The sequence below is a fragment of the Xenopus laevis genome, chromosome 3S (assembly GCF_017654675.1).
Source record: "Xenopus laevis strain J_2021 chromosome 3S, Xenopus_laevis_v10.1, whole genome shotgun sequence".
Classification (NCBI taxonomy): domain Eukaryota; kingdom Metazoa; phylum Chordata; class Amphibia; order Anura; family Pipidae; genus Xenopus; species Xenopus laevis.
In genome coordinates this window covers 47,313,317-47,328,180 of record NC_054376.1, presented here as the reverse complement: position 1 = coordinate 47,328,180, position 14,864 = coordinate 47,313,317, and the positions used below count along the sequence as shown (strand labels likewise).

Sequence of the window (14,864 nt, the reverse complement as noted above, 5' to 3'; positions counted from 1 at the left end):
ACTTATATCCACAAACCTCCACCCCAGTCCTGGTCCGTTGCCTTAAGAAAATACCTAACCCTAATTCCGGCCAGGGTATTTACTGTATACGAGTTCTTACTTCATTCAGCTTTGAATGGTAATGAGGTGTGACTGCACTGGGTTAAGGCCAATGACACTTGGAAACACTGGCTCTGACTGACAATCACCTGACTCAAATGCACATTCAATTCCTGCCAATTGACATTCATATCAACGAGGAGCAATTCTGAGCAGTTTTCAATAAAAAATAACAATGCATATTTATATAAATGCATAATCTGGGTTGAAATTCAGCAGTCTTGGGAAATATAAGATAATATGGAATTAATCCATTTTTTAAAAATGGAACACTATACAGAAAGACAAAAAACCCCCCACAGATTTAAGAAGTGATTATTTGTGGTGTTTGTGGTTGAAAACAAATAGTGTAAAAGTGAACTTCTCCTATTTAAAGTTCTCTGAATGTACAGTGTTGCAATCTTCAATATGAACTGCTGCTCAACGTATGAGGCCTACTGCACCCTCAAATGCATAACTGGGCTGTAGCCAAGGTTAACATTAGTGATGGGTGAATTTTTTTTACCTGCAATGGAATCGCGTCGAGTTCTGTGAATTTTTTTTGCCATAACAAAAAGTTTGCAGAAAAAAAAACTTCCATTGACTTTGCATTTGGAGTTCGAAAATTGTTGTGCCCATATTTTTAAACTCGCTCATCACTAGTTAAAGTAGAGTGGCATATCATGTATAAATGCAAGCACTGATATTAAACACGGCTAACTGCTCTGTAACTTAATCTATGCATGAAGTTATAGCAATAGCTTCTCCTTTATGTAATGTTTTTTCTCCTTTATGTAATGTTTTTTCTCCTTTATGTAATGTTTTTGAAGATGACTCTAGCGCCTGCATTTAGTAAGGCACACAAAACAGATCTTAATATATTCCCTAGTAATTGCTACTATGGAAGGGTTATCATAAAATGAGAAGTGAAGCAATCGAGAATGTGAACGAGTTACTTTGAAGTGCAGCTTCCCACTCTGTTATATATGGACTGAGGCCTTTAGTTCAAATAGCAGACTTGTCAGTCCATCCTCCACATAGCAGTCTTTCTATAAATCTGTGCATTTTTTGTAGAAAAACTTCATTTGTCAGGAGCTGATGCAAGCCAAACCATGCCACTCAATACCTTGTAACAAATAATTAAAAAAACTCTCCAACTTATTTTAGCCTTTACCTTTTGATAAGATATACACTTTCCACACACATGCCAGCCCTTTTGTCTTTTATCCTCACAAGGTCATTACAGGGCTGAGCACAAAGAATCCTACCAAGTTTTAGAAACATGGAATAGAGGGGATGCCCAGGAATACCAGCACTGCAAGGTCTAAGAAAGGATCAAGTCTGCCGCAGTTACATTGACTGTGTTATAAAGAAGAATGTATTGCTTAATGAGAAGGTTATTCAGCACGTTTTAACTCAAACTTTTTATTGTATGCACTGACATTTGAATTGGTTTTAGTAATTTTAATTGACCTCCATGGCCCAATGATAGCGGAAGACTCCTTTTCCAATGCAGCCAGCTAATTCTTGGTTTAATTTATTTAAGAATGATAACATACAGAATGAAACAGAATGATCCATACAGCCAGCACAATCAGATTTTATCTGTGAAAAGAAATATTGCCATTCTGTCCAATAGCATTTAATATTCCCCTGCAGAGGTAAAGCTAAATACAACAAAAATAACAAATGTCTTACTACAAAGCATATTAACTAACAGGCTCTTAATTGTTAATCCCATAGTATGTTACAGAATTAGACCTTCACCCGTATTGTTGCTGCTGGCTTTCTCCCTGGTAAGAGACATCACTGTAACAAATCAAATATAAAACTGGCAGGAACAAATCCGGTTGTACAGGTATGGGACAGTTATCCAGAATGCCTGGGACCTTGGGTTTTCGGGTCCGGATAAGGCGTCTTTACATAATTTAGATATCCATACCTTAAGTCTATCAAAATATAATTTAAACACTAATTAAACCCAGTAGGATTGTTTTGCACCTAATACGCATTAATTATCTTAGCTGGCCTCAAGTACACTGTAAGATGATATTGCTGTAATTTAGAACTTTCTGGATAAGTTGTAAACTTAGTATTACCTCAGACTTGTAGTAGGACAAACTTCTTCCTCATGGGCCTCACATACACGCTCAAATACAGAGGTTGATTCTGGAACACTGGTAACAAAAAAAGACAACAGTGCCTTGAAAACATGCTACATACACATGTAACTAAAATATATAACAATTTAAAGGGGAACACCAGCTTCCAAACCAAAATTTGATTAAGAGGCCCACATGACACAGAAACCCTTAATTTACCCATCACCCATCGGAGATTTTGTGTACTCACCGTTAAATCTCTTCAGTCGCTTGGGGGACATAGGGACAGTGGGGTATAGCTGGTACATCCAGGAGGCAGGACACCACTAATAAAAAACTGGCTCCTCCTCCACTGGCTATACCCCCAGCAGGCGGAGCTTCACTCAGTTTGTAACAAAGTCAACAGGAAGTAAATAATCCTCTATAACTTAAGAACATGCTATAGTAAAATGCAAACGGTAACATGTCTATAGAAAAAAGGAGTGCCTCAATCCAGGGAAGCCCTGTGTCCCCCAAGCGACTGAAGAGAAAAAGATTTAACGGTGAGTACACAAAATCTCCTTTTCTCCAAGACTGTCCCCTAAAATCCCGGGTGGGAGAGTGAGGCCTATGTGAAAACAACCACTGCAGCTTGAAGCACCTTTCTGCCGAAGCGAGTGACAGAAGCCGCAAAGGTATCAAATGGTTAAAATTGCAAAAGAGACAGAATTTTAGAGCTCTAACAGGATCCAGAAAATGTAGAGCCACCTCCTTGGGATTGGATGGTGAAGGACAGGAATGAAGGAACGGGTCGGAGAACTGCTCTGTCGTGATAGAAGGCTAAGAAGGGCGGAAGACAGGAGATGGCATTGAATTCAGAAACACGTCTTGCTGAGACAATTACCAAAAGGAAAAAAAAAAAACTGTCTTCCAGGTGAGCCATTAAAGAGACACTGACCCCAGTGGTTTAAAAATCGGATGTTGTAATGTTTGCAATACTAAGGTGAAGTCCCAGAGAGGAGCTGGTGGTCGGAGGGGGGGGGGAGCCACATGCGCAACTCCCTGCATAAAGATGTTGACATCAACCCCCCTGCATAAAGATGTTGACTGGCTCCTCCTCCACTGGCTATACCCCCAGCAGGCGGAGCTTCACTCAGTTTGTGACAAAGTCAACAGGAAGTAAATAATCCTCTATAACTTAAAGGGATACTGTCATGGGAAAAAAAAAAATTTTCAAAATGAATCAGTTAATAGTGCTGCTCCAGCAGAATTCTGCACTGAAATCCATTTCTCAAAAGAGCAAACAGATTTTTTTATATTCAATTTTGAAATCTGACATGGGGCTAGACATTTTGTCAATTTCCCAGCTGCCCCTGGTCATGTGACTTGTGCATGCACTTTAGAAGAGAAATGATTTCTGGCAGGCTGCCGTTTTTCCTTCTCAATGTAACTGAATGTGTCTCAGTGGGACATGGGGTTTTACTATTGAGTGCTGTTCTTAGATCTACCAGGCAGCTGTTATCTTGTGTTAGGGAGCGGTTATCTGGTTACCTTCCAATTGTTCTTTTGCTTGGCTGCTGGGGGGGAAAGGGAGGGGGGTGATATCACTCCAACTTGCAGTACAGCAGTAAAGAGTGATTGAAGTTTATCAGAGCACAAGTCACATGACTTGGGGTAGCTGGGAAATTGACAATATGTCTAGCCCCATGTCAGATTTCAAAATTGAATATAAAAAAAAAATCTGTTTGCTCTTTTGAGAAATGGATTTCAATGCAGAATTCTACTGGAGCAGCACTATTAACTGATTCATTTTGAAAAAAAAAATGTTTTCCCATGAGAGTATCCCTTTAAGAACATGCTATAGTAACATGCTGTCCCATGCCAGTCGCTTCTGGAATGCGACAAAAACAGCGCAATTGGAGACCTTAGAGAACCAAGAGACAGACCCTTGGATAACCCTTCCTGGAGGAACTCTAAGATATTAGGGACTGAGAAGACCTTGAATACACCATTGTTTCGGTAGCACTATTGACGGTATGTTGAGCAGACTCGATGGTATGTCTTGGCTGAAACTGGCTTTCTGGCAGCGCACATAGTGCGGCCTGCGGCCTTGGAAAAAAAACCCTGTGGATTCAGGATTTGCGTCTCAAGAGCAATGCCGTCAATTCAAGGTATGATGAATTTGGATGTTGGATTGGACCCTGCAAGGAAGGTCCCGCAGAAGAGGTAGCTTCCAGGGTTCTGCTACGGACAAGTGATGAGGTCTGTGAACCAGCACCGTCGAGGCCATCTTGGTGCTATGGGAATGAAAGTTGGCTGCTCTATCTGCAGCCGTCCAATTATCTTTGGGAGAAGTGGCAGAGTTGGAAGGTGTACACTATATGAAAAAATGGCCAGGCCGTTTTAAGAGCACGACGTCGAAGGCTAGGGGATCTCTGTACCGAGCTAGAATATTTCACTTTTCGATTGTGTCGAGTCGCCAGGAGGTCCACCTCAAGAATACCCCACCTCTGTGTTATCTCGTGGAACACTTCGTTGTGTAGAGGCCACTCGCCTGGGTCTATGGACTGTCTGCCTAGAAGTCTGCTTCCCAGTTGAGGAGCACTGGAATGTAGATGGCTGAAAGCATGATCTGATGGCTTTCTGCCCGTTGGAAAATGAGCCTGACCTGGTTTAAGGCCCCTCTGCTTCCCATGCCCCCTTGGTGGTTGATGTAAACCACCGCCGTGGCATTGTCTGTCTGAATCTTACCACCTGATCTATAAGATCTTGTTGTCAATGAAGGAGGCCTAGACAGATTGCTCAAATCTCTAGAAGATTGATCGGTAAATTCTTTTCTTCTGACTTCCAGAGTCCCTGTTTAGGCTTCCCCTCGAGGACAGCTCCCCAACCTGACAGACATGCGTCTGTAGAGAGCACTCACCAGTGTGGGTCTCCTAGCTGCCTGCTTAATGTCAGGTGGTTGGTCTTCAGTCACCAACACAGGGATACCTTCGTCTGGTAAGATAAGATGGATCTCTTGAAGCAGGGATCGTTGTTTCCACAAAGTCAAGATGTTCCATTGGAGCTCTTGAAGATGGAATTGAGCAATGGCAATGTTTCTATGGTGGAGACCCAGACTCCCAGCACTTACATGCAAAATTCTCTGTGTCTGTGTGTTGAGTTGCATGCCGAGAACACCAACAATTGATGTCATAAATCAGGTTTCTTCTTGTTTGTCAGCCATTTTTATTTGAATGTAGCAACCCTACATTAACAGAGCAGTACTACTGTAAACAGAAATGGTCACCCCATCAACACCCATAACAAAGGGCATTTGGTCTCTGTGTTTCTAAGGGCCAATTATAATGAACTTCTTTTTCCTCCACAAGTTAAACAATAGAATAGCCTTTACAAGAAGCTGCCTATGATGAATGATGATGGGAGGATCACTACATGTTATTTATTTGCATTTGTATTTTTGGGGCCCATAAATTTGCAGTGCATGGATTTGATTCTTTAGTTTTCAACAGTTGCACAGGGAATCTGAAATGGACATTTCATTGTTCTGTATATACTTTTAACTTGTGATGAAAACACTTGCTTTTAGGATCAAACTGATTTACTTAGCAACAAGCAGCGGTTACCTGGCAACATTCACAGCAACGTCAGCTGCCTCTTTTGGCCTCTTGGCTGCATCTGGTTCTGTTAAAAAATAGAAACAGTATGATGTAGCTTTTGTACACCTCCATATATCTATTAAAACATAATATATTTCATGCAACCGCATTAAGAGCTTTCTGCACAGGCAAATACAATTAAAGGAGAAGGAAAGGCTAAAATTAAGTATGCTTTATCAGAAAGGTCTATATACCATTAACTCCTCAAAGTAATGCTGCTCTGAGTCCTCTGTCAGAAGAAACACCATAATTATTTCCTTCTATTGTGTACACATGGGTTTCTGTATCAGACTTCCTGTCTCCAGCTTAAACCTCCAAGGCTAGGGCTTAAGGAACCTCGGTTTGCTCCTCTCCCACTCCCTCCTCCCCTCCCTGCTGTAATCTGAGCCAAGAGCTATGAGTGAGCAGAGAGAAACTCAGGCAGGAAGTGATGTCACACCAAGCGAATATGGCAGCCGCTATCCTAAACAAGCAGAGAGCTTCTAGAGTGGTTTACCGAGTTCGGTAAAGCATTCTACAGAATAAATATAGCTCTCCAGCTTGCAATAATGTTGATAATCTATTGGCAATCAACTGCCTAAGTAGCTTTCCTTCTCCTTTAAAGACACTTATACACCTTGCTGTATTCTGTTTTGTTAAGCAAGTCATTAAACAAATATGACACGGTACCACTGAATATATTTCATTCTGTGCAGTCTTATAACTCATTACAGTACTCTAGCCACCATCTGCACAGGATCACATTTACCAATGCTTTGGTTAGGTGAGACTTTTTTGAAGATGCCAGGGTTGAATTGTCCTGCCAGAATACCAGAGGATCTCTTAGTGGCTCCAGTCAAGTATAGTTCTGATCAGTCCTTTCTCATTTCCACCACAGGAAAGTATGCCCTCAATGTCAGGTTCTCTGGTGGGCCTTAGGAGGCGCACCAAGATAGCACCTCCAATCATGCACTAGTCTATGAAAAAATATGACCAGTGCTAAATGGACCACCATATGATGTTTACCTTGACTTGGTTTGGTGGCTTAGCAATTTATGGATAGTAAACCTGTAACTAAAAAAAAAAAAAAAAACTTCACTTGCAAATAATTAATTGCTAGCAATATATGCGGCCAGGGAATGTACTTTCACTTCTCAGCCAGCAATGTCAGTAATAAGATGAGTAATACTTTAGAATGTCTTCAGAAATTCGTCATGGTTTTTTGTAATAACTTGTATTCAGCAAGGTACTTGTACAAGTTTAAACACTTGGATTTTTGTTATTTCCCTGACTCCTGCTTGGCCTAAGACATTGGTGTCTTGCAGTGCTACCTGACTGTTCCTAGTACTGCTTAACTTTATTATTATTGACATTGGCTTTGCTGATCTCATGGTAGTTTCTGAAGCAAGTAAGTGGGCACAAAGCCAGTAGTCTCTGGATTACACACACAGGTTATGCGTTGATATTTTTATTCACATTAGATAATACACATAAGTTAATACTTAATCTGAAACCTCCCAGCAGCAATATGATATTCTAACTTTTGATCTTAATAACAAAAGTTATTAATGTTATCAACTTGAATGTTGATAAAAGTCTATCATTTTAAATATTAATTTGGAAGTTTCTAGACAACATACACAATCCAATGCCTGTACCAAAATAAAATCCACTTTTTAAGCAGTAAACCTCTGCAACAAGCCCATCATTTTCCAAGCATTTTTCCTTTAGCGAACCCAAGTGCATCACAGGTACATAGATTTGTATTCTTACTTTCCAAGTTAAACTGTGGCGCCCCTTCACTCTCCTCATTAACAGGAGTGATCAGTTTCATTCTTAGACAGAGTTTCTCGTTGACATTGGAAGCAGATTCAGAATTTGCTCTTTCACTCGCTTCAGACACATCTGTTGTTACCATTGCACTCTCTACAGTTATATCGCTGGTGCTTTCGGCAGTGACATCACTGGTTGCCAGGGTACTATCAGGACAGCCTCCAACTACTAAAAAAAAAAAAAAAGATATCTGCTGATTTTGACAGTAACAATTTAGACAATACAAACATTGCATATCTACATAAATACTTTTCACAGAAATTTTAATGACTGCTCTATTTCTTTGGGGGATGGGGGGGTGGCAGGTACTGCCCCAGACTTAACTTGAAAAATCAAAAGCTTGATCTGAATGTACTGATTTTGCAAGTCTGGTTTGCAATGATCTTGTGAATGGATTGCTATAATGGATGTTGACTTTACCATCCTGGGGTTTATTTTATAATAAATGTCCTATGTATGCAGCTACAAAATTTTTATCTAAATAATTAATACAAGGTAAACCATTCAACTCTGAAGAGGCTTTTATAATACTATTTAAAAGGACTGTTCAGCTTTTAACACTTTTCAATTCAATTGTTTTCAGATGATTATTTGATACATTTCTTATCGTTGGCCCTGTTTAAGCAGAATCCCTTAATTTCATTAAAGGCAGCTGTTCGAGTTGATAATAGTTGCTTATATTCCACAGATTCTACTGAGAAATGTATCAAACAAAGTAATAAATTTTAATAGTTCAAAATGTGCACCTGGATTCTGAGCTGCCAGAGATGGGAACATTAAACGCATCAGTTAATAGTGCTACTCCAGCAGAATTCTACACTGAATCCATTTCTCAAAAGAGCAAACAGATTTTTTTATACACAATTTTGAAATCTGACATGGGGCTAGACATTCTGTCAATTTTCCAGCTGCCCCTGGTCATGTGACTTGTGCCTTCACTTTAGGAGAGAAATGCTTTCTGTTTTTCCTTCTCAATGTAACTGAATGTGTCTCAGTGGGACATGGGTTTTTACTATATAAATTGCTGTTCTTAAATCTACCAGGTAGCGGTTATCTGGTTACCTTCCCATTGTTCTTATGTTTGGCTGCTGGGGGGGGGGGGAGGGAGGGGGTGATATCACTCCAACTTGCAGTACAGCAGTAAAGAGTGATTAAAGTTTATCAGAGCACAAGTCACATGACTTGGGGCAGCTGGAAAATTGACAATATGTCTAGCACCATGTCAGATTTCAAAACTGAATATAATAAAATCTGTGATTTTGAGAAATGGATTTCAGTGCAGAATTCTGCTGGAGCAGCACTATTAACTGATTTTTCCTATGACAGTATCCCTTTAAACTTTAAGCTATTGACTGACGGAGCAGAGAAGTCGATCTGCTTTTTGCCCCATCAGCAGAGCCCATGGCCTTAAACGTCAATTTGGGAAAAACAGTAAAAAATAAAACATAGAAAGAAATTGAAAAATTTCTGGTGAACGACCTGAACTGAAAAAGTGTTTAGAAGGAGAACAACCCCTTTAATTAGCAATTTAAAGCCTCTGTGAAGCCAGTTTGTACACTCACCTATAGGAGTGCTATGTCTCCGGGGACCACGTTTTAGCTGAGCAACCATAGGAGGGGTTACAGTACTTATGGGCTGAATCAGGTCTCCTTCCTTTGGCAATGTAAAATGAAACGGTGTTTCTGTAAAAAGCAAAAATAAAGAGATACTCAAAATTACAAATTGTGTCTTGAAATTTACATAAATGCACATTTCAACACGGTTACATTGTAAGAATGTTACTGAATATGTATATGAAGAAATGTTAGTATTATTATCCTGTATATATACACATAATAGTAGTATATTCTAGAGGATACAGAGTTCCATACGTTATGCTTGAGGGATTACCTTCTATTTTTATTAAAATTTGGGAAATCAGAGAACAGAACACACACTTACAATATATCTGGTTGGGACTCTCAGTGTGAGAATATGGAGTAGCAGAACAAAAACATTTGTTTAGGACACTTACTTAAGATTAATACTTTAACAACTACATACTTACTAAATTAGAATTATTTTTAAACATTCACACAATCATCATTTAATTATTGTGATATCTTTGCCTATATTATTGGTTTCCCAGCAACATGGCAACGAAACGGTCAGCACAGCTGCATTGCAGTACAGGGGTCCGGACGTTAATTCTAGTAAGCATTATCTGAAAGAAGTTTGGGTGTTCTCCCCCTGAATACATGGACTTTGACAAGACACTGTGGTTTTGATCTCACTTCAAAAACCTGCAGGCAGCTTAAATGATGGCTGATAATTGTATGATTTAATGTAATTGTAAACTCTGCTGGGGCAGGGAATGGTGTAAAGGATGTGTAATTAACATATATTATTAACATGTATTTCTCTTGCCTAGATTGGGGGGACACATGCACCATGGGGATGAAGATCCTGTTGCTTGGAGAAAGGACACTGAAAGGTTAAAGTGGCTCCTCCATCTAGTGCTCTGGGCTTCATCCCCGTCTACCTCCTTAATGCTCAGTTTTCTTTTAGTGTCCTCAGAAGGAGGATGGACACTTCGTAGCTGGGAGCAATGGTACAGATTTCAGTATCATGCCACTACAGGGGTCAGTGTTTCTCTTCCAGAACCCCTCCAGCCAAGGACTTCTGATCTGAAGATGCTCTGTAGCATTCCCACTCTATGCAGGCTGCAGGCTGGGGAGCTCCCCCCCATACTACCCTGGGCAACTGGTTCCCGCTCCCCGGAGGCTGCACCAGTAGCCACAACGGAGGGTATACCTTTTATTGAGCATTCCTGGCTGGCACGAGGAGGTAAGTCAATTCCCTCCCCCCATTACTTGCTGCCTGTCAGCTCTGCAGAAAGACATTTAGTTTCATTTTCACTGATATTCTCTGACAGAGAATTCCCTACAGGGGGACATAGAACACAACTTCTCTATCCCTCTCCCTCTTGCGCCTGTAACCAAATTGTTACCTTCCTTCTCCGGTTCCCAGCGTCATTTCCCAGCGACCTTTCGCGCCACTATCTGGCACTGCGCATGCCATCTTACTAAGGTACTATACCATATGCCCGGGAAACCTCTCTGGCGGCCATTTTGGATCCGCTTCTCTCTCCAGCACTGAGTGTTTCCAGCCTCACTGTCTCTCACAGGGAAGAACAAGGCACCATTCCTTCCTACCTTGAACAGGTAGTTACACTTCCCTTATCTCTCGCTAGAGGATTAACACTTTTCTCTCTCTATGGGACCTAGTCTGGGGTTTTTTCACTACTTCCATCTGTCTCCACAGATCACACTCTAAGGGAGAGGTGGTTGACTCCTTCACGCCTCTGGACTCTCCTAATATTCCCCAATATTCTTACTTACTGGGTGGCACTATCTACATAGTATATCCATGACGGCAGGGCAGATGACCAGTCCCTTCCCAAGCAGGCAACTGCACATACCACCAATGCAATTTCATATTTGGCGTGTGCTACTCGCAAACCTAAATTTGCTAGCGTTTTGGCTGAGCCAATATGTCAAGCCTGCAGCAGAAACTGCACAATTACAATCCCACACAGCCCTACCAGCCAGCTCTGCGACAGCTACGGCTAATCAAACTAGCTCAGATTCTGAATTGGTGTGTGCTCTATCTCTAGCAGGTCTACAGAACCTAGCCAGAATACCAGAGACTCTAGATAAGGTCCTACAGCACCAATCTACACAGCCTGACAGACCAGTCACTTAGCAGTTGGCCACAAAGCGACCTCCTCTTTCCCCAACTTTATCGCCTGATGAACAGGTAGAGGCATCAGGGGAAGAGGGACAGATCAGGATCTGGATGCCCCTAGATCACAAAGAGAGGTTGAGAGCCTGATTCAGGCAGTATTACAGGCACTATGTCTAGTAGACACCCTGCCTTCAGCAGAGCCAAACAAAAACATTTTCAAGAGGCAAAAGAAGTCTTCTTGTGTCTCTCCAGCCTATGAACAGCTGGATGACATCTTTAAAGCACAATGGAAAATGGCAGACCATAGACTCCAATTTTCCAAGTGATTTACTGAAACTTATCCTTTTACTCAGGACTGTACAGACCTTTGGTCTTCATCCCCAACGGTGGACCCACTGGTCTCGAGACTGTCAAAGACCACCACCATTCCAGTAGCCAATGTGACTTCCTTTAAGGATCCTATCAACAAACGTCTTGAAGGTTTCTGCAAGGCGATTTTCACAGCAGCAGGCGGAGCTCTCTGACCTATTTTTGCCAACGCATGGGTATCCAGGGCAATGGAAATTTGGATGGAACAGGTGGCCCAACTTATTGGCTCAGAAGACCCCTCCACAGGCCTCCTTCTAGCTCAGATAGCAGACCCAAATACATATATTTGCAAAGCGACCCTGGACGCAGCTAAGCTCGACGCAAAGGCTTCGGCACAATACATTGCAACCAAACATTTCCTTTGGCTAAAGAACTGGTCAGCAGATCTTACCTCAAAGCGGTCTCTGGTTGGTCTCCCATTTCTCCGGAAAACAACTTTTCGACGCTGAACTAGAGAAGATAATTTCTCAATCTACAGGAGGTAAGTGCACTTTACTTCTGCAAAACAGACCCAAGAAGACTACCTTCAAAAGGCGACCATTTTTTGTCCCTTTCACAAAAACCAGAGCCAGAGGCAAAGGTCCCAACATGAAAAACAACAAGCTGCAACCTACCCCAGATTCCAGTCAAGGGAGAGCACTTCTTGGTCAGGAAGCAGAACTGCACCTAAGCCCACACAGGACAAAACAGGTGTCCTCCCCCGAAAACTTACCTTTAGGCATTTTTTTCTTAGGTGTGACGGCAGAGAGTACTGGACCCCTGGGTCCTACAGATCATTTCCCAGGGCTATCTCATAGAATTCGCTCAGCTACCCCAGAGACAATTTTTCATCTCAAGGCTCCCTACCGGAGAACCCAGGCACTCAGCGTTCCAAGGGGTTCTACACACCATGACCGCCTCCGGGGTAGTACAGGCGGTCCCTCAAAGGGAAAGGGGCTTCGGTTTCTACTTAAACCTGTTTATAGTACCCAAAAAGGATGGATCTTTTCGCCCAGTGCTAGACCTAAAGGCACTAAACGACCATGTAAAGAAGCACCACTTTAAGATGGAATCCATCCAGTCAGTCCTAATGTCCCTGGACTTAGAGGATTTCATGGTGGCGATTAAAGGGATACTGTCATGGGAAAAAAATTTTTTTTCAAAATGAATCAGTTAATAGTGCTGCTCCAGCAGAATTCTGCACTGAAATCCATTTCTCAAAAGAGCAAACAGATTTTTTTATATTCAATTTTGAAATCTGACATGGGGCTAGACATATTGTCAATTTCCCAGCTGCCCCGAGTCATGTGACTTGTGCTCTGATAAACTTCAATCACTCTTTACTGCTGTACTTCAAGTTAGAGTGATATCTCCCCCCCTCCCTTTTCCCCCCAGCAGCATAACAAAAGAACAATGGGAAGGTAACCAGATAACAGCTCCCTAACACAAGATAACAGCTGCCTGGTAGATCTAAGAACAACACTCAATAGTAAAAACCCATGTCTCACTGAGACACGTTCAGTTACATTGAGAAGGAAAAACAGCAGCCTGCCAGAAAGCATTTCTCTCCTAAAGTGCAGGCACAAGTCACATGACCAGGGGCAGCTGGGAAATTGACAAAATGTCTAGCCCCATCTCAGATTTCAAAATTGAATATAAAAAAAATCTGTTTGCTCTTTTGAGAAATGGATTTCAGTGCAGAATTCTGCTGGAGTAGCACTATTAACTGATGCGTTTTGAAAAAACATGTTTTCCGATGACAGGATCCCTTTAACATCAAAGATGCATACCTGCATGTCCCCATACATCCCAACCACCACCGGTTCCTTTGCCTTTCAGTGGCAGGAGAACATTGGCAATTCGTGGCACTCCCCTTCAGACGATCCTCCGCGTCAAGGGTATTCACAAAGGTCATGGCTGCGGCTCTAGAGGACCTGAGACTGCAGGGAGTGAGTGTCATACCATACCTGGATGACCTACTGGTAAAGGCCCGTTCCATGGCACTGACCGCAACTCATCTCCAGACAGTGATGCAGACACTAACACTGTTAGGCTGGCAGATAAACTACCAAAAATCTCGACTCATACCTTCTCAGAGTACAGAATATTTAGGGCTTGTCCTAAATTCTTCAGTGGGAAGAGCCTTCCTTCCCCAATCCAAGATCAACTCAATGCAGGGGCTCCTGTCAGTTCTGCAGAAAGCAGATCACATACCTTTACAATTTGCCATGAGAGTGCTGGGGACTATGGTGTCATCCCGCGATTCCATATGCGCAGCTCCACACCATAGCCTTACAGAGACTGATACTCCAACATCAGAGGAGGAACCGAGCGGACCTAAACCATCAGAACTAGTTTGAAGCTAAATCGATTGGTGGCTTCGACCATCAACACTTCAGTCAGGAAAACCCTTTCCCAATCACAACAGATACCTGTCTACAAGGTTGGGGAGGAGTATTGTGAGACCTAACAGTGCAGGGACGTTGGTCACAAAAAGAACAACTACTCCCCATCAACAACCTGAAATTAAGAGCAATCCACCTCTCATTGCTCCACTGGTCAGGCAGACTTCGAGATCTACCTGTAAGAATACAGTCAGACATTGTAACAGCGGTGGCTTACATCAACCACCAAGGAGGCAAAAGGAGTCAAGCGGCACTCGCAAAGGCACAGCGAATTCTTCTGTGGAGGAAAACACAGTACCAGTTATCTCCACAGTTCATATCCCAGGAGTGGACAATTGGATAGCAGATTTTCTCAGCCGAGAGATCTTAGATCAGGGCGGGTGGAGCCTACACCCAGAGGTTTGATTCTGACAAGGTGGGGCACTCCGTAAGTAGACTTAATGGCATCCAGGTACAACAACAAGTTTCCGAGGTTCATCGCAAGAAGCAACGACCCGCTGGCCCTAGCAGTGGACACACTGGTGGTTCCGTGGCAGTTCCACCTAGCATATGTCTTACCACGACTGGCACTTCTACCAAGGGTAATCAAGAAGATAAGACAAGAAAGGGTAGAAACACTTCTAGTGGCACCCTACTGGCCATGCCGCACTTGGTTCGCAGAGCTCATAAGTTATCAGTGGACACACCATTGCAACTTCCAGACAGAAGGGATCTGTTATCTCAGAGACCGATCCTCCACCGAGTTCACCATGGCT

At 42.3% G+C, this 14,864-nt stretch overlaps 1 protein-coding gene across 1 annotated transcript in view; it reads right to left on the bottom strand.

Annotated features, from left to right (window-relative positions):
* tp53bp1.S (tumor protein p53 binding protein 1 S homeolog) overlaps positions 1 to 14,864 on the bottom strand; it is a gene marked incomplete in the record, with an annotated part of 54,928 nt that overhangs the window by 19,396 nt on the left and 20,668 nt on the right. The window contains 4 exon segments of the mRNA NM_001088602.1: positions 2,178 to 2,255; positions 5,786 to 5,843; positions 7,571 to 7,798; positions 9,193 to 9,312. Of these exon segments, the coding sequence (NP_001082071.1) occupies positions 2,178 to 2,255; positions 5,786 to 5,843; positions 7,571 to 7,798; positions 9,193 to 9,312 (484 nt within the window).